Source organism: Centruroides sculpturatus, unplaced genomic scaffold (genome assembly GCF_000671375.1).
Source record: "Centruroides sculpturatus isolate CEXI.00-Female unplaced genomic scaffold, Cexi_2.0 scaffold2015, whole genome shotgun sequence".
NCBI lineage: Eukaryota > Metazoa > Arthropoda > Arachnida > Scorpiones > Buthidae > Centruroides > Centruroides sculpturatus.
The window spans coordinates 1-27644 of record NW_019386141.1 but is presented as its reverse complement, the minus strand read 5'-3'; the positions used below and the strand labels follow the sequence as shown (position 1 = coordinate 27644).

General features: G+C 31.3%; 1 protein-coding gene across 1 annotated transcript; it reads left to right on the top strand.

Moving 5' to 3' along the window:
- The first annotated feature begins 10737 nt into the window (after nucleotides 1-10737).
- Nucleotides 10738-27360, top strand: LOC111613774 (cytochrome P450 4V2-like). Its single transcript, XM_023355120.1, has 7 exons — nucleotides 10738-10762; nucleotides 15541-15613; nucleotides 19942-20068; nucleotides 20141-20302; nucleotides 26140-26206; nucleotides 27000-27179; nucleotides 27264-27360. Exons 3-7 carry the CDS (start codon nucleotides 19982-19984, stop codon nucleotides 27284-27286), a joined length of 519 nt encoding a protein of 172 aa, XP_023210888.1. The 5' UTR covers nucleotides 10738-10762; nucleotides 15541-15613; nucleotides 19942-19981; the 3' UTR covers nucleotides 27287-27360.
- Nucleotides 27361-27644: the final 284 nt, after the last annotated feature.

The following is a 27644-nucleotide window of genomic DNA, read 5'->3' as shown; positions in this document are numbered from 1 at the left end:
TTATTATTATTGAATGTTATCTACGTAGTCCTACATACGAAGAAGAGTTTTTAACAAGTGGCTCGTATTTCTGTTCCACCGATAAATATATATTTTTCTCCAGCCTAGTCCTCTGGGTTTATTGCCCATATAGTCAACACAAAAGAGAGAAGGAATAACACAGAAGAAAAGCAAAGAAAATTCTAGAAATGGGTATGCTCAATCAACAATAACCGCGTTACATAGAAAAGTCGATTAAACGAATATTTTAAATATAGAAACAGGCAATAAAACGCGATAAAGTAATTAAAATGAGTATAATAGTTTTGCGATGAATAGGAAAATATAATAGTTGCTCGGAAATTCACGAACAAAACTGCTCTCCTTGTATTACAACGTGTGAGGTCTCGGACAGGTCCGAAATTTCACGAAATTCGCGAAAAAAAAACAATTTGAAGAAAAAATTTACTCGTCTATAAAGACAAAGGAAAATTGGTTGTAGTCCGACATTTTTTGTTTATATCTAAGTTTTTCTTCTTCCCCGCTCTTACTCACATACTGATATTCTGTCAATCTATCATTATTTTCATGAACTTCAATTTTACTTCTAAAGTTTTTTATGTTTAACTTCACAACATTTATGGCACTTTGCATTTAGACATTCTTTTGCCCTATGATCACTTAACATACAGATTGCACATAACCAGTTTACATTAAGATACACCACTCGGATTCTGCTTCCTTCAATGTGCACATAATTGGAAATCTCTTTTCTCTTCTGTATAGTAACATACTTTCTTTTGGTCTGTATCTCGCCATTTGGCATAAAAAAAACTCTGTCTGTATTTGTGCTACTACGATATTTTTCTCCTATATGTTTTCTTTTTATTTCATAAAGTACATAGAGTGAGCGCATTATCTAAACTCTTAACCATTTATGAATAAAATTGTAATGAAATTGACGTTTTAAATTGTCTTAAGTTTAAAAATGTAAAATAGCTTCAGGGGTCATTTTTTCTTCGATCGTCGTGTAATAGATACAGACGGGGAAAATCAAATTTGGGATAGAATCGATCTGTTTTTTTGTTTCAAGAACATCACTCTATGTTTAACTAACATATACTTGTTCAATTAAAAATATGTTTCTGAATTATTATCTGAAATAAATTACTGAAGAGTAGCCTTCTAAAAAAACTAACAAATACACTCGATAAATAGTACTATATTTTAAGTAATTGATATTCAAGCTTAAATAGTGTTACATATAACAAACCAGAGACAACAGAGATAACATAGTGAATGCTAGTCTAGGGGGTACTTGTCTAAGCAACGTGTTTCTCACGTGGAGTTATTTTGGTGTTTTCACCTGTCTAACACTAAATTAAACATAATTTCATATAAAAAAGTTATCCCGAGTGGCACATTTCCCAAGAGTTGTATTTTCAGCAAAGAAAACAAATTTGTAAAACAGTTATAATATAAGATTTATACGAAATAATCTTTACACTTACAGATAACTCTAACCTTTTAATGGTGAATAAGAAAGAGTTATTGAAAGTCCTGAAACATTTTAACTTTTGTTAGAATGTAATGTTAAAAATGAAATATAATATAAATAAATAAACAATATTAATAATACAAATAAACGAATTTATGTAATTACCTGTTACCACTTCTCGGATTGCCTGATTTTCTGGCCATACTTTAGCAGTGGCGTAGAATAGTGGAATAGTGGGCGGCACTTTTAGGGGGCGGCAAAATTTTACAATAAATAAAAATAATATCTTCTAAAAATTTGAATCAATTTATTTCATTTTGTCTCACCTACGATTCGGACCGATTGAAATGAGCTCGAAATTTTTCATTACTTATTCTGTGATAAAACTGAATTTTATTCTTTTAAATTCAGATACCTAAATAAGGGGGGGCGAAATTTTCCTCCTCTTCGGGCGGCTGACACCCACGCTACGCTACTGTACTTTAGTCAAGTGACGTTTCACAGAATCCATTTTTTTCGTAAAATTGTAATTGGCTTCGCTTCAAAAATAATTATTACTAATAAATAAAAAGACGGTCAATTCCAAAAAGTTTTTCTTGGTTAAAACTCTGGTCGATCACTTTTTATTTCCGTTAAAATTTTTAAAATAAACTTCAGCGACCGGACCTTCCTTTTTAGGCTACACGGTCGCCTATAAACAGTCCTTTAAAATACAGAAATAATCCAATTTTCGCATTAAACTTGTAAAAAAGTTGTAAAAAATTTGGAACTGGTGATCTTTAGACGTCTTAGGTTTCCATCCTTCTTCCATTCGGGAGTCTTGGATCCTTATATTTACTCATATTTACAAATTATTATTGTTAAATTTTTCGCTGGATGTATAAATTTTTTAATAAATAAAGGGCGACCGTGTAGTCTAAAAAGGAAGGTCCGGTCGCTGAAGTTTATTTTAAAAATTTTAACGGAAATAAAAGGTGATCGACCAGAGTTTTAACCAAGAAAAACTTTTTGGAATTGACCGTCTTTTTATTTATTAAGAAATTTGTCCATCCATCGAAAAATTTAACAATAATTATTACATTTTTTTTTTTTACTTTTAAACAGTGTAAAATATTTTTATATTGACAGACATGCTTTATTTGCATCGAATTTAATGTAATTTGATACAAAAAAACGCAAAAAATAAACATATTAAATTTCAACTCGCTGTAATTTATCTCCTGTATCACCGATTGCCATCGAATTTGTTTGTAAGTGGGGAAGAAATATGACACTTTCAAGCGAAGTAAGTAGAAATTTCGCACTACTGCGTGAAAATTTGTCAACAGACCCCTCGTTACATTTTACCGCGAAAGTCAATAAACGTTAATTGTTTTATGACTCTACTTCAAACACTTTTTTCTGAGTTGTAAATCGACTAATTGACAAAGAATTTACTTTATTTTACTCATAAGAATGTATTTTTTAAGATTTTACAGTTTTTTAGATCTTTACATATTAATTTTTAATGTGATATAGTCATATATTAGGCTTAAATCAATCACCTAATATAAAATTTGATATTGCTCAAATTATTAAAGAAACCATCAAAATTCTTTGCTGATAGATTATATATAAATGTTTTCTGTGCATAAAATGAAGCAATCAAAAAGCAAAGGGTGGACCATCAAAAATTCGGCAATTTACGACACGATGTCTTATGCATAAATTCTTTTATTTATAACTACAAATTACAGGAAGGGTTACGGATCAGTAATTAGTTAAAATTTATGAATATTTTTAATTACAATTTTAATTTGATATCTGTTAAATGTCATTTGCAATTAAAATAAAAATGAAGTTCATTAATCGTTGCGTGACGTTATGAAATTTTGTTTTCGAACGTTCACGATTAATATAATTTTTAAAATAAATGCCATTTCCATAAAAAAAAAATTAGTTATATCAACGTTTTATAAACTTTTAAAGTTAACGATAGCATTTTTCGGCCTTCTCCAATTACTGGTAAGCATGGGCGTAGCCAGAGTTTTGTTATGGGGGGGCCTAGTGGAGGCCAACCTGACACAAAATTGAATTATTTCAAATTATTGTTCATTATTGGGCACCGAGCGAGCCGTTCACCTTTTTTAGTATTCAAAACTTTTATTTTAGCTATAGGTTTTTACAAATCGACTCAACACTTTTTCGGCTTCGATTTTCTGGGGGGGCACTAGGTTCCCTGGGAGGGGCCGTGCCTACCCAGGCCCCCCTAGCTACGCCCATGCTGGTAAGCATCACAATGTGTTTATACATGGGCAGCGCCCGCTCTAACGGTTATGTCGCACTGGACCCTGTAGTAGTCGAACGTAAAAAGCTTTTAATTAATTTTAACTTAGAGAAAGTGCTTTCGCCACTCGCTCCATTTATTGGTATCGTTAACAATATTCTTAAAGCAATAGTAAGATTTGGGGGAAAATTTAACTTTGTAATTAAGCTCAATACATTAGTTAGGTTTTCTTTTTTGCCCAAAACAGCAGATACTGCTGAAATTTCTTCCGCTAATTCTACCCCATTTATGTCAACAGAAACACCATCAGTTAAAATGCATTCTAAATTCCTACAGTGTTTTAGTAGCATTTCTTTTAACATGATATTTAAATCGTATATATTATATAAGAGTTGAAAATAGTTACTATGATTACTGAGTTGTTTATTGGATTAATGGAATTTAGAATTTCATGCCAAATAACTAATGAACACAAAAACTTGAATTGTTTAATACAATTTAATAATCCTGAAGCCTCTAATCAAAATCCAATTTCTTGGTTTTCGTAAATGCTTAGCAAGGCATCGTATACATTTCCCAAATTAAATCTGAAAGGCTTTAAGGTCGCTATTCTACTCTCCCATATAGTGTCACTCAATTGGTTTCAATGTTAAACTTCGAACATGTTTTAAAAGTATTGCCTATCGAAAAGTACAATTGTTGTGTCTTATTTTTAAGCTTATCCTGTTCAAAAACTGAGCCTTTAATCGTTTGCCCAACTCCTTCACTTGTATGCGTTGTATAACAGCAGCTTCAGTGGCCTCTATTCCTTCTTGCCTTATTTCTGTTTCCGCCGCAAGAGCTTGCAACCTAACCACATATGTTTGAACGTCCTCATCCAAACGCTGAATACAGGCATAAAATTTGTTCAGACAGATTGCGTAAGGTTCTTTGTCAAAGCGTTCAGTTAGGATTTTCTTAAATTCGTCAAAATCTTCTACTTTCTTTATGCGGCTATCCTTTCTGACGTATTCTCGAGCGATTCTGGTAAATCTTAATTTTGCTATCACTAACATCTGTGCTTTTGTCCAAGCAGCTAGCTTTGTTATATCTGCCAAGGAGTCGAAAAACTCGCTTATGCGTGGACCCTCTGGCTTGCCAAAATTAGCAAGGTGACTAACCTACTTAGTTCTCTGAATGTAGCGCACGGATTTTCGCCTTCCATTCTCCTAATAACCTAGTTCCTAACCGCCTAATCACCTGTTTACGACGGACAACCTGTCTTAGCCGGACTTGTCTAAAGTGGACACACCTTTCGAAAGCTTGGAAGTTGGCTTCACCCCACTACTACATACCAAATTGTGAGACTATTTGGGGGTTTTTCGATTCGAAACCCCACTCGACTGACATCAAATTGTTAGAATACGGGCGAGGGGCAGAGGGGATCGTCGGATCGGCGAGATCCGCTCATAGTATCACTGGATTGCTTTCCTATCGAGTAGCAAGGGGTTGAGAAAGTCGAAGGGTGTCCGTGCAAGCAATGATATATTGGTTCACAGGTTAAACAAAGAAAGAAAAAGTTTATTATATAACTAATCTAATTTACACGAGCATACATAAAGAATTAAATGATTAAATGCTTAAATGAGGATAATACAGAAATCTATCGGTAACGGCGATCAAAGTAATCACTATGCCGCCTGTCTAACCTGTAGAGTGAGAGAATTTACAAAGGTTACTGCACTCAGATATACCTTAATATGCTGCCGAATGACCGTATGCGACGATTATTCGGGACTATGAAAGCTGGAACAGTGTTATGTCTTCTATCTGCTTCTTATTGGACAGGAACTGGACGAGAGACACTTATACTCAGACCTTTATAGGACGATCGCCCTAAACTTCCCGTGACAATGTCTTGCCTTTCTTCCTTCCTATTTTGTCGATGTGTAAGAGTCGACATCCGATCTATTTCCGTGGGAACTTCAGATAACTTTCCCCCCATCCTACAATGTCTACACTTCCTTCAAGAAAGGTCATTAACACCTTAAACTCAAAAATTTACACCCTCAGGCTCACAAATATATAATAATTTAATGTGGTTAATTAAACATTTGTCGCAATAGCATAGATTATGTTTCAATGCAACAGTAATTATTCATATAATTTATTTCTTGTGCAGAATTTCGGTATATACGCGATTATATTTAAGAATTGAGTATTGTTTTTTGAAAAAAGTAATGCCGTATGGATCTAACTTCTGCGTTAAATTTAATATATGTCGAAAATTAATTTTAGTTGAGTAAATTTAATTCAATTACTTGCTTTAAGATAAAAATCTAGTCTTTGTGTTCGCAAATAATTGACATTGGCAGTCACGTCAAAGGCAATTTTTCTAACAATAGTCTATAAATCTATAATAGTAAATTGTAAAAAATTCTCTCGTAATTTAAGTATTACGTAAAATACTATGAAATGTTTACGTATACTCTAATTAAATGACGAATGTCATCTAATGTAATGACGAAATGTCACGAACAATTTTTAATTATTGTTTTTATAAATGAAGATATGTAATTAAATTTACAATATATTTTTTCAATATATCAAATTTCATATATAGTAGCGGGCAAACAGCAGTGAATACAAAACACTTTATCTTATTTTTGATCGATTACATCAAAAACAAGGAAATTTGTGCAATAGTAGTTTTACTTTCCTTGATGTTATCTATTAAAGAGGGAAAGCATGACAAGGTGAAAAAGTGATCTCTTATTATTTATACACTTTAGGACTGGAATCCATTAAACGTGAGTAAATTCATAAATTTCTTAAGTCTTTTTCTGTATAAATTGTTAGTGTGTGTTTGAGGGAGAATAGACAAAGCTGAGGAATTATTAAACTTCAAACTGAATGAATTAAAGGTCACCGGAATCCAATTATGTAATAATCATGGCTCGCGTTATTTCTTTATTAATTGCTATACTTTCTCTTTGTTTTTTATAACACCGCTTAAAGAAAAAAAAGCTGTCACACAACGATAAATAACAATTGCACACGATTACAGTTTCTATGAAATAATTATTAAAAACTCTGTTCATTTAAAGATATTTCCAATGTTAAAATCTTATCTTGTTAATACTGAATATATTCCTGTTCGTGCTACACTAAATATTACGTGAATATATATATATTTGTGTGTGTGTGTATGTGTTTATAAGTCCTTATTTCGTTAGTTATTTGTGGATGGGCGAAGATTAAAAAATGGTAAATATTAAATTAATCACCAGTAAAATATTCTTAAATGACGACCCATGACACCCTTTATCTCCTGATATTATCGAGTTTTCTACCGAAATTAAATGGCATCGAAGCCCACATATATAAACAGATAATACTTCCTACTTGATCATGTGATACATCGAGTTTTCAAGTAATATGAAAAAAACAGAACTGTAACAATAAGGAAAAAGTACGGGTATGATATACGTTATTTCCTGTTTACGCTGAGGATATTAAATATATTAAAAAACAACTGTGTTTGACTGTTATCATTAAGGTAGTTTCCCAGTCATTTAGGCACACACACACACACACACACACAAATCTTTTAATATCGTAACCAACGTTACATAACTGGTTCCGCAGTAAGCACAGCCAGTTTACATATGTTTTAGATATTGCAAATGTTATAGTTACATAAACAATTAATAATAGCAATAAATAATACAATTTTTTTTTAGAAAATAGAAAAAAAAAAGAAGAAAAAAAAAAAAAAGATTAAGGCTGTCAGGAACTAAATGTTTNAAAAAATAAAAAAAAAAAAAAAAAAAAAAAAGATTAAGGCTGTCAGGAACTAAATGTTTACACTCAGAGTTCGAAACATTCATCCTGCATCGTGAACAGTCCTTGCTCTAGCAAATTCTATATTAGAAGATTTCTTCGCGTATTCCTAGTAATTTAAACAGTTAATTTATATAGCATCATGCTGAAAGTCTGAGTGATGCTTAGAAGAAACACTTAAACATTCAGTTCACATTTAAGTTACAGTTGTAACCTTTCAATTAGGATCCATAAAACAACCTTATCGCATATGCACTTGAAAGTAGGTTCACAGTCATTTAGGCATTTTCCAGTAACGAATCCAAACTATAAATTTCTATGCTAAATGGAGAGCATTAGAATAAGTATAGGAGCTCTTACCGAAATTCTTGCCAGTTATTACAAGTGGAAGATACTTGCTATTATATTTATAATATATATCGTGTATAAATTTTTAGTTAAAGGAAAGCAAATTCTCATTGGTTTTAAAGACACCGAATTTTATTATTCTCTGATTGGGTGGAAATTCGCATTTCAAATTCTCATACCCAGGATTGGTAAGTTAACGTTTTATCTCTATTCTCGTATCATCGGTCGTGTCTAAAAATATTTCTCGCGTGTAAAATACTATTAACGAAACATTTGAACGTTTCATTTTTTGGATATAGTTGCAAATAATACCACAGAAAATACGTATCTTGAGTGTGTGTCTACCTGACCTTCTTCTTACAGGTCCTGCTAGCTTAGTTTCTGTATTAATTATTTAGTTATAGTTTTTAGCTCTAGTTAAATATTTAGCCATAAATTTCGTTTTCATTTAAATTTTATCTTAATTATTTTACTTTGATTTTTTCCGGTTAGATGTATTATATTTCCTTCCACTACCGAGTACTTTATTTTCGCATTGTGTACCAATGCACTTATTAGAAAGGTGCGGCCGACGTTTTCAACGCGAAAACGTGTACGTCGGACGTTCAGCGCCGCTTTCCTATAAGCCTAGAAGTCTGACAATGGTGTTTGGATAGTCAATGGAATCATGCTCGACATTCCAAACACCATTGCCAAACTTCTAGGCCTTTAGGAAAGCGGCGCTGAACGTTCGACGTACACGTTTTCGCGTTGAAAACGTCGGCCGCAACCTTTCTATTACCTTGTGGGTAGATTTCCATACTGGTCCCAAAGAATGAGGATTTCGTTTTTATCCTTGCAGAGTTCTTGCGATTTCGGGCTTTGATACCCTCTTCGTTCGAAATCCCGATTGGTCCTCGACCTGTTGCCAAGGTCGTGTTTTCGGCCTCGGAGTTATCAAAGACTACTGTCCACGAAGTATGGCATGTTCCTTACCTATCGACTGTCCCGTAAATTATCGACGATCTGTTTTCTCCTATATCGGAGAAGATTTATCTGGGATCGCACGGTCTCAGTTGCTGCACCCCTTCGAAGAAGCCTTCGCGTTTACCGCTTTTAACTAGATGTAAAAGCACTGCAAAAATTTACCAGGTTGTCGCTCTCCTGACGTCTCTCGCAATCCACGACCGGGAATGTGAGAAATAAATCATGTCTGACCTTGTTTCTTTTGCCGCCACAGTTCTGTTTACGAAAATAAGACACCGGCTTATTGACTCTGGTTTGACAGCCGGTTTCCTGTCAAAAGGTGACGTCCCAACTTTACAAAGCCATTCAAATGCTCATGGTGAATGACATTTTCCCCCAGATAGTTTGGTCACGTAATCATATAGAATGATTTATTACATTTAGTTTTTTGTATTATAATTGTATTTTAGATCAAAAGAACGACTTCCTTATATTAATAAATAAAGGTTGGGTATCAATTTTTATATTTACAGTTACAAATTAAATAAATTTGGGCACTCAAAATAATATTTAATATTAACATTTTTCTTCAAAATAAATAATGGAAATCAGAAAATTGCCTTTTATTTATGAATAAATTTTAATTACGATTAAAGAAAGTACTTTTTCTCAGCAGTAGAAATACATGAAAAGTAATGGTTTCTACAATTTGTCTGTCTGTTGTCCGTCCGTCCATTCTCCTGTCTCTCTTTAATCTCAATAAAAGAGTTAGTCAGATGAAAGAGGATCGCATATATGGAAACAGAAAGGGCATGACGACCCGATCAACTATACACAAAAGTTCAGATTAAATGCTCTCTGTTTTAAATCAGTAGTTTAATGCTCCTGTATACATCATACTGATAACAATGGAGTCATGCCGTTCATCTATGTAACTTTGTTCTGCGGAAAATTTCTGTGATAATGCAGATGTTTGTTGTCTGTTAAATTATGGCAACGCAACACTTGGGCGATCTGCCTAGGGGGATACCTTCCGAGAAGTCTTTTTAAGAAAAATTGGCCCCAATTTCGGCGTTACAGACGTGGAGAAAACCCAGAAAACTTCACGTGGCCAGCCTGTCCGAGCGAGGCGCGAACCCAGGACCGAACTCCCAATGTTCAGAGTACGAAGACCGCTTGGACACTTGTGGGCATTGTTGTATTTTATCATCATCGTGGTAAATTTGCTGCTTTATTTTCAAGCAATTTGCTTTTTATTTAAATAACCATATCATTTAATAACATAATTTTCGTGTCCGTTTGAAATATGTCGCCAGATAAAAACGTTATTATTTAAGAAAGCAATACTACATTTATCTTATAAAATCAGCAAACGTATGGCACAAGTAATTTTAGAATTAGGAACGAAATTTTAGGCATTTTCTATCAACTGTGGGCAAAAAGTGAACAAACGAATGACATTAAATACTTTCTCTGGTGCCAACATCAGAAATCTAAATTTTCAGACTGTAACGAATAAAATGTTCTGAAGATTTACAAGTAACGAGCAGAAGGAACATTATTACTATATATTAAATAACAAATAAGGCCAAAGATTTTTTTACTGTCAGTCAGAAAATATTAAAAATACCGAACTGTAATTTATATTTGTGAAATTGTCAAAAGAATTTTTATTAAAAATAATGAAACCTGTCTATTCAGTAACCTATTTATAATCTATCTATATAGGTATTTTGTATCAAAATTCGATACAAATAAAAGGTTTTTATATAGAAATTTTTTTCTTTTCAGGTTCGTCATTACAGTTTATGGAGGTGTTAAACCACTCGTACAACAAAGGATATTTTCCTTTTAATTTTGTAATTGTGAAATACTTGTTCTTGTATCGTCCGGATCATATTCAAGTAAGTTACTAGAAAAATATTTGGAAAACGGAAGTGATGTCATATGATACAAATGAATGTCCTGCCCCAATACAAGTATTACAAAAGGCAGAACTTCATAACAATTGTTTGGTGACAATTAGAAAAAGAATTGTCAAACAGCATAAAAATGTATTTGCGGTGTGATAATGTTAAAGATGCATTGCCAGTTGTGTTAGAGTGTTTTGTTTTGTTCGTAATTAGTAACAAATGGTTTCGATTGATAAAAACTAATTTAAATATATAATTATAATAACAAACACCGTAATTGTGAATGCTGAAAAAAAATTTGGCTAATCATAAATTTTTAAACCAGTGAAGTATTTATTATTTTTCAGAACTTACAATTACCGCGAACATATTTTAGAATACGTTTTAGTCACCAAGAGGCGCGCTATTAGCTGTCCCCCCAAAATGGCGTCAAATTCCAAGCAGATTCTCTTGTAGTTTGCCTAGTTTAAATTTAAAGCTTTGGTGTAAAACAACTTACGCCGTGTTTACCACAAAGATCGGAACAGATGCCAAGAGGACAAAAGCGTGGTACAAAACTTTTCTGTAAAATGGAAGCCACCTAAAACAACACCGGGGCGATATTCTTTCAAAAATTGACAGAGGACTTTCATTCAAATATATTGTTCTCAGATCATGTATCTTTTTGTGTTTTCATAGTGTTAAACAGTTCAAAATTTAATATTAGGGGCAGGAGAATCACTGTTAGAATATATAAAAACACGGTTCTAGATGAGAGATATTTCTCATGTATGAAAAATCTCAACTATTAATCTTAAGTATTTGCAAATGGTCTTTCGATCATTACAGAGAGGTTAGTTTTACATTTTTATAAGTGATTTTATTAATTTTATTATTTACTGAAAAAATTCACACTTATTTATTAATTTTTAGACACTGCTAAGTGATTCCGAATGCATTAACAAATCCATCGCATATAAAGAATTTAAAGATTGAATTGGAGATTCTGTCTTCATAAGGTAATCATTAGTAAAAATTTACTCTGCATACTTTAATCAAAGATCATAATTTTAACTTTTTATTTGCTCTGAGGGACTTTGTGGTCTGGTCTGTCTGGATATATCAAGTGTCATCTCTCGTTACCTGGCCGTCCCGTTGTGGGCCTGGCCGAACCGATAATGGGCTCGCTAAAAGATTCCTTCTTAGTGCACACAAGGCAGAAAAAGTAAAAAACAAAAACAAAAGAATATACATAAACAATTATCACAGGATTTTCAAATATAGAAATATCAATCAATTTAAATAATAAGAAAGAGGATGAAAATAACAATAGATCATAATTATAAATAAGGCATGATAAGTACGTAATAAATATTAGTGTTTATGCCTTGTGTAATTATCATTCAGTCTTTGCATTAAGTTAGACATGTTAAAGTAACATTATACCCAGAGAAAATACAATAATAGAAAAAGGAAACAAAAATATGGGTTAAGAGCTTGATTAAGAGCTAACGTGATAAGATTATAATCGATTCAGAACAGTATAGAGAGATGATTTTGGAAAATCAATGGGCACATTTACGACTGCCAATGTATTAATTATTTATTTGCGATATTTTCCTTAGAAATCAGGTTTGAATCGATGTGCTTTGTTTTTTATCACGAACATATCACTCTTTAAGATGATCAAATCTGTAGATAAAAAGTATAATGTTTGTTTGTTTGTTTGTTTGTTTGTTCGGGATAATTTTTACAGAAGAAAAAATTTCATATTAAAATATATAAATTATATTCATTGAACTACTATGAAATTGATGAGCCATTACGCCTTGTTTGTTTGTTTATTAATTTACAGCAATTCAACACTTGGGCGATCTGCCTAGGTCTTTTAAGAGTGACTGGCTCTTATTCAGGCGTTACGGATGTGGAAAAAACCTAAAAAACTCCACATGGGCAGCCTGTCCAAGTGAGGCGCGTACCTACAATCTAACTCTCAGCGTTTATTTACACTTGGCCTATTGCACCTTTACTGTGACAGGTAGCACATAGAACCTGCCTACGTGGAGTATAGTAGTGTTTTGCGTTTGTACATCATATTTCTCCTGTTAGATATACGGTTGTGCTGGTTAGGTAGCTAACATTTTTCGCGGGAAAAATTTTTCTATTGAAATAACCTGACTCGATTCAAAATTTTTGCCATTGTGTGGGAAAATTTTGAACTGAAGTAACGTTACTTATGCTCCATACCGGAAGTTTCTATACAGTTATTATGACCTCCTTCTCTTAATGTTTATCATCTCTGGTATTAGCATTCATCTATCTAACACTTTTTTCCAGATTAAGGAAAGGCAGACAGCAGAATAACATGGGACAACAGAATTTATAGGTCTACAACTTTTCAAATGGCACTCCAATAATCTTTCTATAGACACAATATTTACTAGAACATACGTCCCAAGTAATTCATACAATATGTTGCAAAAATTTAAACACTGTATTATCATCTAAACAAATTACTCTAGAATTTTTATTAATTACTAGCTGCAAGGACCCGCTTCGCTGGGTTTTTATTTCTATGTAATATAGTTTATATATATATATAAAAGACTGTTTTTCTAAGTAATCTAGAATCTAGCTGCAAGGACCCGCTTCGCTGGGTTTTTATTTGTGGGCAAAAAGTAACGATAGTGAAGATTAAGATAATTACATTATAGCCAATCTTACCCGTTTTCACAGAATGCAAGAATTAGGCCCCCCCGTTTCCAGACTAATTAGAGACCTGGTCCCGATTATATTTATGAACGTCTCCTGTTCACGTCCAGTCAAACTATTTTCAACGTTTCTGGAACGTTTACAATCGTTCTATAATCGAACCAATATGCAATAACAAATTCGAATTTAAAACGGTTCGAACATTTTTAAAATCGAAATAGAAAACCACTTTCAACCACTTTCAGCCCCATATCTCCCGCACTCTTATAGCTATCGAGACGCAACCACCATAGTGCACGAATGGAGACTTGGGACTATTACAACATGCAAACACCATTCATGTGCGATCTATAGTTTTGGCTAAAAAGTGAAATATAGGGACACACACGTCCATTTATATATATATATATATATATAGATTTTTTAGTTAAACAATTCATACATAGTCTTTCAAACAATAAGGTTAGCAACGTGAATCACATCAGAACCTGTCCAACACAGATCACTTTTCAAGTATTAATAGTAGACCAGTATTAATTGAAGTAAACCAGCAGTGGTTAAAAATTACTTCTTGTGGTAGAATTACTTCAACCCTTTTCCAAGATAGTCCATTCGTTCTGTCCATCCAGCAATAAGGTACAATTCAAATAGAAAAATTATATAATACAATATTACCGGTGATCTCAACATATTTTAAGAAGTTTTCGAAAATGCGAATTTAACCTGTTATATGAAAAAATATTACTATAATCAATTATAATAGAAGATTTGTCGATTCTCTCCTGCAATTATGTAATTAACCGAAAGTGACGGGTTTTGTATCAAAATTTTCGGCTAAACGTTTCTGATAAGACGTTTTCTAGTCTAAATAAAGTCGTTTAACATAAAAATTAACAAAACACAGATATAAAAAATGAAGTAAAATGCAACTTTTTAACGTTTCTTTATGATCTAGCTCGAAAGGTGTGATCTTAATATGGAGAATGGCTAATTCAAGCTCAATCGTCGCACACTTTGGTTACAAATTTTAATCAATTAATTATTTTTCTCAGTTGATATCAGGTGATCTGCACTTAAATGGAAATACGAAAAAGTCAGCATGGCGTTATAATACAAACCTATGTTGCAAGAGTCATATATTAAAATCATCTTTTATGGCCAAAGAATTACAGTTTATAATAAACATATAGTCTATAAAAAACTGCAAAGTCCAATTCAAAAATTGAAAAAAGTAACCATGGAATCTCGAACATCTAAGAGTCAGTCATTCAAATTTATTGCGTGTGAGCTCATTAGGATACAAATTAATATAGTTCGCAGCACACAATATATTCCCGTACGTTCAATGTAAAAAGTATATTAATTTTATGGTGCTAATAAGTAACAGTTCTGAATGCTCTGCATAAGTCTACATAATAATAGGCAATAATATAATCGATGGTGGTACTGTAATTCAATATTTGGAATACGTTTGAGTGTTTAGCTCTTAAAACCGACATTTAGCATTTCATTTCATTAACTAAAGCTTTTTTAAAACTATATTTATTTTATATGCAATTAGTTCACATTAACTTGATGTATAAAATCACAATTAGAATAAAGATCCCTTGTAAGCAACTTGCAAAAAGATGTATAATATACAGAAATATTTTTCAGAAGTGACGAAGCTTATAGAGAAAGGAAGAAATTATTGTTGCCCGCCTTTCGCCTAACAACATTGCATTCATTTATTCCAATAATCGAGAAAAATGCCAGAAAATTAGTTGAGGTGTTGATGGAAAACGAGAAAGTTTTTATAGTACCTCTTGTTAAAATGTGCGGATTTAATATTTTGTATGGTATGTAGAATGTACTTTATACCTTATCTGATTGATTTATACAGTATTGTATAAATTAAGATTTACGATGGATTGATTGTTCATATAAATTGTAGGCAATAAAATTTATAAAGGCTGTAATGTTTTTTTAATTATTAAAAAAATAAATAGAAATTACATTATAAATATTAAAATTGTTGAAATATATTTTTTAATGTTTTTTATATTGTTTATGTTATTAATATATAAATTTTATTTCAGATACAATTCTTGGCATTAAAGACGGTTCTACCTTTAGAGAAAGAAGTTTTTACTATGAGAAATTAATAAACGCGTAAGTACTTATTTTTCGATGTTTTCATTTCTGTACAAACGATATTAAAACAAGGAAAAAATACAAAGTTTTGAATAGGCTATTTTTGATCTGTAGATTTTTTGCTATCACTTTTATAAAACAGATTTTAATGCATAAGGTAACTTGATTCGAATTTCTTCTATTTTATATCTACTTTTTGATACATAATTCTAGTAAGCAATTGTATTTTAACTACATATATGAAGTAATTATTATTTACAAGAAAATTATTTTGTCTGAAAATAATAATGCAATCAATTCATTGAATTGATTGTTAGGTTGTATTGATATAAGTCTAACAGGTGGTTCCCTCTTCCCTTCTCTACTTATTGCAGCCCAAGTCTACATTCTCATTAACATGCATAAGAAAAATCTAAGTAGTATGAATACTTTTGTCTATTCGAACGATTACTTTTTCAACGCAGAGTAAATTCAAATTCGTTTCAAGATGCACTACAACACTCAAACTGATAGAGAAAGAACTATTTTTATTAAACTCGCATAGAAACGTTATAGATCTAGTACATTTCTGCTTGTTTTACTCAGACTCTGTTTATTGGAAGTTCTACAAAATAGTTTTTACTATTTCTCATTTGCACTTTATATTTAGCAAAGCTAATGATTCATTTAGTATGTTTGCAATCTTCTGTTTCATTCAATCACTTTTTAAGGCTATGTAAAATGTGCCTTTGGTCAGCCTTTGAGCACGCTCCTTTTCACAATACTTGTGCATTTGTAAGGATTCAAGAAGACTCGCTCAACTTGAAAGTGTTATTAAATACATTGGAGTGCAATTAATTATGTATAACTTTCTCCTCTGCAAGTGCAATATTCGATTCAGAAAATGTTTTCTTGTTTTCTCATCAAATATTTGTCCACTTACTGATTAGTGAATTTGTACTAAGATTCTTATGGTACCCATTGAAAGTCGATTTTTGAACAGTGAATTTCTAAGTAGCATCTCTTTTAGACAACCAACATGAACTAAAAGCACTGCAATTTTATAAAAATACGAATAAGGTTTAGACATTATTCTTTCGAATTGTTTTCTGCATTTTGTCTTTACTGTTTCGAGTTATAAAAACAGAAAATACAATACAGTCGACCCCCCTATAAAACTGTTCCCTATAATTACGATTCCTATAAAACTGCGAAAAAATTGCAACGGTATCCGTAAAAAACCGGTAAAAAACTCCTATAATTACGTAAAACGTCATCGGGCAGCCGAACTATTTTCCGCCGTCTAGCGCCACGCTACGAAGGGATTACTATCGTCTGGACAGTATTATATACATTATATATAAATTAGGTACTGTACATATAATTATATATAAATTTGGTACTGTATATATAATTATATATTAACTTGATTTATTGTAACTTTATTATAATTATATATATACTTTCCGCCGTCTAACGCTACGGAGTGTTTAGGCGAGCTATCGTCTGTACAGTATGTAAATTAGGTACCGTAAGTCTAATACAGTACTGTAATTTTATACATTTCTTGTGAAAAAACATTTCTTATTCAACGGCGATTAAAATTATTTATATTAATGATGTCTCCAAAGTTTAACGAAGTTTTCGCAGAAAAATAAGTTATTAGAAATCGGCCGCTGTTTTGCTGAGCTGTTCCGCGACGAAAACAAGCTTGAGCAATGGCGAGGTCGAATGGTGCACACTCGGTAAGTAATCCTACAATTTTTTGTTTATAGCGTAGTTTATACGGATTATTCCCCAAAAAAAATATACGTATTTTGGAAATGTTGAGTCGGATTAGTCTAGAATCGATTAATTTTATGGAAGAAAACTTTTCAATCAGCAGTAGTCCGTAAACTTCACACGTGTCAAGCTGTGATTGGAACGACTCGTAAGAATTCGGATTCCTAAAAAATGGAACGTATCTATGATCTTATAGGGGGGTCGACTGTACTAGGAATATTAAAGAGAATTTATGTTTGAATTCACACGAATCAGTAACACATGCACAAAATAACCTATAGTTTATTATTCGGAATCGTCACTGCATGTCCCCATACCAAGCAAGAAAGCAGCCCAACACAATAATGGGATCAGTCTCATTTTTGTGTACAAAAATGTCAAAAACAGGCGATCTGCTTAAAGATACTTTTTTACCAAGACACAGAAAACTGCTTCTAAATGTTACGAACGCAATAAATGCCCAGAAAACTTCACGTGTTAATTATCTTCGAGGTAACAACCGAGGGCTAACTGATAGTTAGCCTTCGATTGTTTTAGCCACTTCGCACTGGTAAGCACTCGGCCTGGTTTGTTTGTTTGTTGCAACGCAACTCTTGGACAACTTGCCTGGGGATGCATTCCTGGATGTGTTTTTAAGGTTAACTGGTCTTTCTTCAAGCATTACAGATGTAGATGAAAACCCGGAAAACTCCACGTGGCCAGCCTGTCCTGCGAGGTATAAACACACGACTGAAATTTCAGTGTTAAGGGAATAAAACCACTTGCCCACTGGTGGGCCAAACTTAGTCTAGTTTCAATTCTTAAATGAACAGTATTGTTTCTCTCTTACACTTAATGCAACTGATAAAATTTGTATCACGAACCTAGAATTATTTTATTTTATCAATAACCTATTTTAGTAACACTTCATATGATGCTCAAAATGATTTCCTTATTGAAATATTGTTGCACATCATAAGAAAGCCGCGATTTGATGTCTTTATATTATTTGGATTCAGCCTTTTTCTAATATTATCATTATAGCTATGAATGCTTCATACAATAATAAAAAAAGTTTCATTTCTTATATAAAATAATTAACAATAAAGGAACACCAAGGTTACAGTATATATTTTTATTATTGTATTATATATAAAATCTTATTATGCTATAAATAGATATTGATTTATTATCTGATTTATATATAAATAACGAGCAACTGTTTATTCTGAAATCGTAAGAGTGCCGGAATGCAATTTTTATTCACAATGTTCTTTATTTTGGTAATGTCTTGAGCCTGTACATCATGCTTTTTCTCTTAAGAATAGAATCATGTCAATGATTCATATAACTCCCTTTCCGGGAAAATTTGTGAATTGAAATAATACGATTTTTGTAGCAAACATGACATTATTGTGTAGTTAATACAGATGTCCTGCCCATATTATTTTCAAATTTAGTTTTTATATTCATTTGTCTAACATTTTTCTCCAGATGAAAGACGAGAAGATAGACATCAGAAGTGTACGTTAGTAAGAATTTATAGGTCTACGAGCAATTATTTATCGTGACTTTGTCACAATGCCAGGCTGCAATTTGTAATTATATTTTTCATTTACTTAGTTTAAAAGATATTGTCTCCATCTCAAACTAGTAGTGTCTTGCACCTGTACCTCATTCAATATTCCGCCATTGCAGAAAACTACATGACTTTCGGAAAATAAGAATTACCAAATGTACTTTTTATTTAGGGGCATCCTGTTTTCCAAACAATGGATACCTTGTGTCAGCATTTATCTACTTATTACTTTTCGAAATTCAGAAAAATACGGACAGAGGAATATGGAACATTAGATACAGTAGAGCGTCGATTTTCTGAAAGTCAATCATCCGAAACGTCAATCATCCGAAAGAATTCCAGTCGGCAAATTTGAATTTTCTCCAGTGCTGTGGCGCTTCAATCTTTGGCTATGTCTTGGGCTACTTAAATATTTTACGTTTTTGATACTAAATTAACATCTGAAGTATAATTTTTTTATTGTTTTTATATTTTTCAATATATTTATTTTGTTTGTACAAAATAAAAAAATAATTTTTAACGATACGTCAAACAAGTTTTTTTACAAACCTCTTTTGTTAATATTCTTAAAGCTTTCTTGGTTGATTTAAACTCTCTTCCTTTTAATGTTAAATAAAAGAAGAAGTCGAACGACATCAGAAAGTTAATTGATCTATCAAGTAAAATCGTTAAAAATATAATTTTTAACGATTTTAACGTCTTCGTTAAACTTAACATCGACGAAAATTCAACGCGAAGCGACACGCAACGGAGAAAAATTTCGACATCGGTTACGTTAAACTATTTTTTCGTACGTAAATCAGTTATCCGAAATATCAGTTATACGAACAACTCCAGTCCCCAATTGATTCGGAAAATCGACGCTCTACTGTATTTTGATTTGTCTAAAAATTTTTTTAAAATTACAGCACAACAATGTTTGAGAATTGCAGTTTAAGAAATGTTAATATTATATTATCTATTTACAATTGCGATAATATAATTTCACATTTGAAATGCGACATTTCATAAATTATTTATTTTTTAGAACATTTAAGCCAGTACTTGATAGATCAATTAACTTTCTGATGTCGTTCGACTTCTTCTTTTATTTAACATTAAAAGGAAGAGAGTTTAAATCAACCAAGAAAGCTTTAAGAATATTAACAAAAGAGGTTTGTAAAAAAACTTGTTCTCCAACAAAAATTACATAGAAATATTTTTCTAAACCTCAGTTTTGTTTCTAGATAATTGCTGAAAAAATCCGACTACGTAAAGAGGAACAAAACAATATCGAAAATAATGGAAATCCAAAATCTCTGTTGGACTTTCTCTTGGATGCTAGAGATAAAAATCCAGAATTCACTATTGAGAGTGTCTGTGAAGAAATCGAGTTTTTTCTTGGTGCTGTAAGTGGAATATATTTTTTATTTAATATTTTGAACCCAAGAATTCAATCATCTGGTACGATAGTTATTCATAAATTAATGAATATTCTGCCCTTATTTTAATTAGCCATTATTGAATAGAAGCTTAGCAGATTTTTTCTTAGTTAATTACATTTTGTAAGCATAATAGTGAAGTTGTTAAAATGCCGATTATAAATAAAAAATAGCTGTTAAAGTACCGGCTCATTTTAATATAGTTTCGTTTATTAAGGGATGCAAAATAAATTTATTTTTTACTGATGGATGAGTTTGACTTATCCTAAAGTCCAGATAATTTACCAAACTTTATTCATGATATATTTAAATGAGAAATGGTCCGAATGATTCAGATGTTGACAGTATGCACTTCAGTCTACTTTCTTCTATTATTTTTTTTTACCACGTCGATTTTCACGGCAATTATATTTAACTCATAATACTGTAATACATTCCGTACTGAATAGTCATTAAACCCGATAGATATTATTTTCGCCACGCTTATACTAGTCATTCTGAATATATTAAAAAGACATTTTTCCAAATAATTTTATCCATAATTGGGCACACAAACGTAGATAAAACGGCATTGTTGTAATAACTTAAAACAGTAGAGCATCGATTATCCGACTCAATTGGGGACTGGGGTCGGTCGGATAACTGAAAAAAACGGATAACCGAAAAATATAGAAAAATACATTATTAGTATGGTATATTAGTATATTTCATGTAATTAGTATATTAGTATATCGCTATTAACCAACTTCGCGTTGAATTTTCATCAATGTTAAGCCTAACATATTCTTTTAAAAAATAATAATCGTCGCTATTGTATCGTTAAAAATTATTTTTAAATTATTTTATTGCTCACAATCAACCACTTATAATTAAAAAATTAAGTCTCGTTTAAATACTGGCTGTCCTTTCATGGTCGAGCCAGTGTTACCAGCTAAAACACGCAAAAATTTAACACAAATAATATTAAAGTAGCCCAGACATAGGCAAATATTGTAGTGCCACATCACTAGCGGACATTTGTAATTTGCCGACTAGAACGGTCGGATAATCGATGCTCTACTGCACTTACTACTGTTAACTGTCATATGCAACTCTCTGTTTTCTACATTTATTAGCACATGCGCTCAAAAATAAAGGTGGTTATTTCACAGGATGCGACAATACGATTTCGTATTTATAATATGGTGATCCATTGATAATGTCGACAGATACAATCTGAAGTCAGGAATCTGTCGACATTATAAATGAACCACCATATTAATTGTTTTATAATTTTAAAATTATGTCGTTATAACGCATGTTTATCGGAGGTTTTAGTGTTGAAATTATGCGAAGAATCGTCTCTTTGTTTTTTTCTATATATTCACAATAAGACTATATACATATTATACGAACAAGTGGAAATGACATACTTTGTGTAAATATTTCATTATTTTCTTGTTCGAAGTAGAATCAAAGAGAAATTATTAATCTGTACGCATTAATTTGTATTACACGTAAAAATTTAAAAAAATGTATTGATAATGTTTTTTGAATATTAGGCATACGAAACAACTGCACTAACCGTCTGCTGGTCATTATACCTATTAAGTCAACACGAAAATATTCAAAGAAAAGTTCACCAAGAGTTGGACGCCATATTTGAAAATGACATCGAACGATTTATTACAAATAAAGATTTACACGAAATGAAGTATTTGGAATGTGTGATAAAAGTTGGCAATTTTTAACAATAAGAGTATTTATGACTACTTTTATATGATATATATGTAATTATTATAAGATTTATAATGCATTTATAATTTTTACACTTTTACTGGTAAGTTAATTTTTATATACTGGCAAATATTAGACAATCTCACACGTTATATATGTTCTTAAAATGACTAATTTTGCGGATTTTATTATACTTCCGACGTTTTATGAGTGTAACCACTTTGATGCGGTTTTAATATTGAATCACAAAGCATAAAGGCTATAAACAGAAAAGTCCAGAGAAAGAGCGTGGAGAATTTTACTTGTCTCGATAAACCTTAGTTTCCAGAGTAGTTCTAACTCTTAAAAGTTAACTTTAAATCCACTTTTATATTAATAAACAAACATCGTCTGTATTTAATTTTTTACTCTTGTAAATTGACAAAATATTTCTTCATGTAAAGCTGGACAATTAGGAACCTTTTTCTCCAATTTTTAACAGTTGAATTCAATTTTCGTCGATTACAATTATAAGTTTCTCTAAATTCTGATTTTCGAATAATCGTTTGTTTTTACGTGGGAATGGATTAAAACTTATATCGTTTTCCCGGGTGATTTTATAATTTCAATCTGGAATTCAATTCAAAAGCTTTGCTTTTTCTTTTGCTCTTCATCTTTACTTCTGACAATATACAAGAACGAATGAAACAACAGGTTTTTGCGAGTAAATACGGTATAGATATACTATTATTTGCGAGTAAATATGGTATTTGATCTTGAAAAGATCAGCCAGGTCATGAACCTGCTTTCTGTTAACACAAAAACTCATATTTAAGTATCCATTCTTCTAGTCTTGTATTTAATAAGGATGTGAATAGTTTTCCATTTACAGGAAGCAAGGAAAAAAGACGATACTTTTTTAGATCATTGCGATGATTAGAGATTCATTTTTAACTTCTAGAAAACTNTGCTTAAAGCGTCTCATTATTTTTATTTAATTATTGGTGCCGAATCGGCACTATGGCGCGCGTGATCTCGGATTTCAATTTTCAAATTTCCCGCCAGTCGCTGTTACTAAAAATAGCTGCAGCTACGGCGCGCGCTTCTTCGCTTATAATCTCGTTATTATGAAGCGATTAACTTCTAAAACACTGAAATTTGACCGGAAATAATTTAATTTTTTCCATTGGTATTTTTAAAATCATTTTATAAAGTTTTTTGACACTGAGTGGAAGTAAACAATTTGTAAGCCATTTGACCCTTATCTGACAGAGAAGGAAGTTTTTGAAAACAAAGTAATAAAGCGTTTAGCAGATTGTTGTTTTTCACAGTGGAGGACTAGTAAGTCTATATAATAGACTCTAGTGAGACTTAATAGATTCTATTATTTTCCCGAGAATAAATAATAGANTTATTAATCTGTACGCATTAATTTGTATTACACGTAAAAATTTAAAAAAATGTATTGATAATGTTTTTTGAATATTAGGCATACGAAACAACTGCACTAACCGTCTGCTGGTCATTATACCTATTAAGTCAACACGAAAATATTCAAAGAAAAGTTCACCAAGAGTTGGACGCCATATTTGAAAATGACATCGAACGATTTATTACAAATAAAGATTTACACGAAATGAAGTATTTGGAATGTGTGATAAAAGTTGGCAATTTTTAACAATAAGAGTATTTATGACTACTTTTATATGATATATATGTAATTATTATAAGATTTATAATGCATTTATAATTTTTACACTTTTACTGGTAAGTTAATTTTTATATACTGGCAAATATTAGACAATCTCACACGTTATATATGTTCTTAAAATGACTAATTTTGCGGATTTTATTATACTTCCGACGTTTTATGAGTGTAACCACTTTGATGCGGTTTTAATATTGAATCACAAAGCATAAAGGCTATAAACAGAAAAGTCCAGAGAAAGAGCGTGGAGAATTTTACTTGTCTCGATAAACCTTAGTTTCCAGAGTAGTTCTAACTCTTAAAAGTTAACTTTAAATCCACTTTTATATTAATAAACAAACATCGTCTGTATTTAATTTTTTACTCTTGTAAATTGACAAAATATTTCTTCATGTAAAGCTGGACAATTAGGAACCTTTTTCTCCAATTTTTAACAGTTGAATTCAATTTTCGTCGATTACAATTATAAGTTTCTCTAAATTCTGATTTTCGAATAATCGTTTGTTTTTACGTGGGAATGGATTAAAACTTATATCGTTTTCCCGGGTGATTTTATAATTTCAATCTGGAATTCAATTCAAAAGCTTTGCTTTTTCTTTTGCTCTTCATCTTTACTTCTGACAATATACAAGAACGAATGAAACAACAGGTTTTTGCGAGTAAATACGGTATAGATATACTATTATTTGCGAGTAAATATGGTATTTGATCTTGAAAAGATCAGCCAGGTCATGAACCTGCTTTCTGTTAACACAAAAACTCATATTTAAGTATCCATTCTTCTAGTCTTGTATTTAATAAGGATGTGAATAGTTTTCCATTTACAGGAAGCAAGGAAAAAAGACGATACTTTTTTAGATCATTGCGATGATTAGAGATTCATTTTTAACTTCTAGAAAACTAAACTTTTTTTAATACAGTTAAAAGCCTCTAATATTGTAAGAATTTTCTTGAAAAACATTTTAAATATTTTTAAAAAACTTATTTTTATCCCGTTTTTTATTATTATACCGTTTATTTCTTGTATGAAGTTTACGTGGTACAGAATTAACGTCGTAATTTAAGTCCAAAAACATTGCTACTTTAGCTATATATTCTACCAGATCATCAGGTGTAAGTTCCTCCAAACTCATTTGATTGGACATTATCTAATCTAACATACAATGAATATTTAAGTTCATTCTTCCATATCACATGTTTACTTATAAGTAGCCTATTGAAAAGTTTAGATTATATCAATAGGATCACTGTTAGTAGATATGGTGAATTAATTCAGCCTACCCCTTTATAGCACTTAAATCATTTACAAAACTAAAATATAGGCTATATCTTGTGATACTATCAAAAAATCAACTATACTGTTTCTTTCTGTTGAATGATCGGTAAAATTACTTTCTTCGTATCCTGGCAGTAAACCGTTTAACAAGACCATTAAAGAAACAAGTCTGTTGATCTCACGAATGTATATAATATATTTTATCTATAATTAACAGTTATATCTTTCGATGCTCTTAAAGCAGTTTGCCAGTCACCGGTAAAAATTGACAAATAATCAGAATATTCCAATCGAGCGTTAAAATCAGCATATAAAATCGAGTTCCTTTAAGGAAACAGTTTTGTATAAGCGATAAAAATGTTCTTAAAATCATTATAAAAATAGTTATCAGGCTGAATATAAAACACTATTAGTTGGATATTGGTTGATTTTTCAGTGTCCAATTGTAAAATCAGAACAAATCGTGTTTGGAGTGTAATTTCAACCTTAGAATTTGTATCCAGTTTAACACCAACAATCAATTATTTAAGGTTCCTCACACTTATGTTCTACTTGATAGATAATTTATAAAAAACATAAGTTCGACGACACTCGAGATACGACACATAATTCTCTTTTATATTCTCATTTGCTCAACATTTAATTAAATAAATTTAATAGTGTTAATTTATGTTATACGAAAGTTACGATTTAAAATTTTCTTTCTTAATCTTCAGCTTATTTTAAGATATTAAACGAAATAAATCCCAAAACACACACACACACACAACACACATTCACAAAATTGTTGTTTATATATTTGGGTTCGTGTAGATATGCAAAACACTCGATGAGCCAAATTTGACACGAAACTAAAACGTTTTAATTGTCAAGAACGTAGCAGAGTAAGCAAAAGTTTATTAAAGAAGTTGCGAAATGTTTACCCATTATTAGTAATTATAGATGTATTATATAGATAGTATTTTCGTTACTTTTTTCAGATGTCTTCCAAACATCTTGCCTATTTTACAAATAATTATTAAACTCGTATAACTATTAAATTATAATTTCGCTTAATTTAACTTTATCAGAGAAATGTGTACTTTGATGTGCTTGGATAATGAAATTTATATTATTTTTTTGTAGGAGACTATGAGACTTTACCCAACTGTTCCTGTGTTTTCTAGGAAAATCAAAAAATCTATAAGATTGGGTAAGAATAATTATTCCTGATTATACGCGAATTTGTTTTATTTAATTTTTTTTTCATACCAAAACTTCTGAATACACGAGCACTTGAGTGAGAAATACGATATATGAGAAATGAAATTGCAGTGTTTTACCAATAAATATTACTAATTAAATAAATATATAAATACGCGAAATATCATACGGGCGTGTAAATTCGTTTATTGGGAACAGAAATCGTTTATGCATCTGTATTTCTTCTTGTTGCCTGATTATTTTTGGGGTATTCGAGTAGTGTTCGTGTGTCTGTTTTTTTCTATTATCTGTTTGATTTGTTTCGAGTTGTTAAATGCGTTTAAATTTTATTTTTGCATATTCTTCAAATTTGAAAATTTTAATTACATTCTTAAATTAATGACACGTAGGACATACGAAAGTAACAATATATAAGAGTATATTCATTACCTTTGTCAAGTCCATGTTACTTTTGTCACAGCCAAGAATCAAAACACCGCAAAGTAGTCATAAATCTTTACAGGGAGAACATCGAGTAGATATGGACATTCGGTCTTCGCACTTCAAAAAAAATATTATAACCACACACTTAAGGTTAACTGACTATTCTTCTGTACTGTAATCTATGATAATATCGAAAATAAACTAATAATAAGGCATTGGCACTCGTGAATAAAAGTTTCGCAAAATTTAAGACCTAGAAAACAATAGATTCATTTTCAGATCAAAAGTGGAAACTTAAAACGTAGTATTATATGATTTCACTGTAACGAATATAAATATTTCAATATTCATTGTTGTAGGAGATAAAGAATTTTCCAAAGACTGGATATTCGTTGTTTCTATTTACCATCTTCATCGCAATCCAAATGTCTTCGAAAATCCAAACGTTTTCAATCCTCAAAGATTTTTACCTGAGAATTTTTCCAAACGACCACCTTACTCTTACATCCCGTTTTCGGCAGGACCCAGGATGTGTCTGGGTGAGAAACTTCAGCATACGAGAAGATAAATAGACAATTTAACAGGTCTATAGTTTGATTAACGCATACGATTATTTTTTACAGGGAATCGATCGGCCATAATTTAATGGCCTATATAAATTAATATTAAACTGATTCTGGCAACTATCTTAAGAAAGATGAAGATAAGATACGTGGAAAAAATTACCCAACTTAAGTTTAGAATTAGTCTTAATCCTAGTCGATCACTCCAACTCGAATTTAAACCGAGAAAACCGTAAATTTCTCTAAATTTAATACTAATGTAAACGTTATCATCGATTGTTATCGTTTAAAATATTTTTATATTTGGCATATGGTTCCAAATAGGAATACTTTTGCTTTCTGTAAAGAGTTACATAATAAATCGCAACGCTACTAACTAATGTAATTTCAATTGATTGTTGATTGCTTTTGTATTCGTCAAATATTAAAGAACAACGGAAA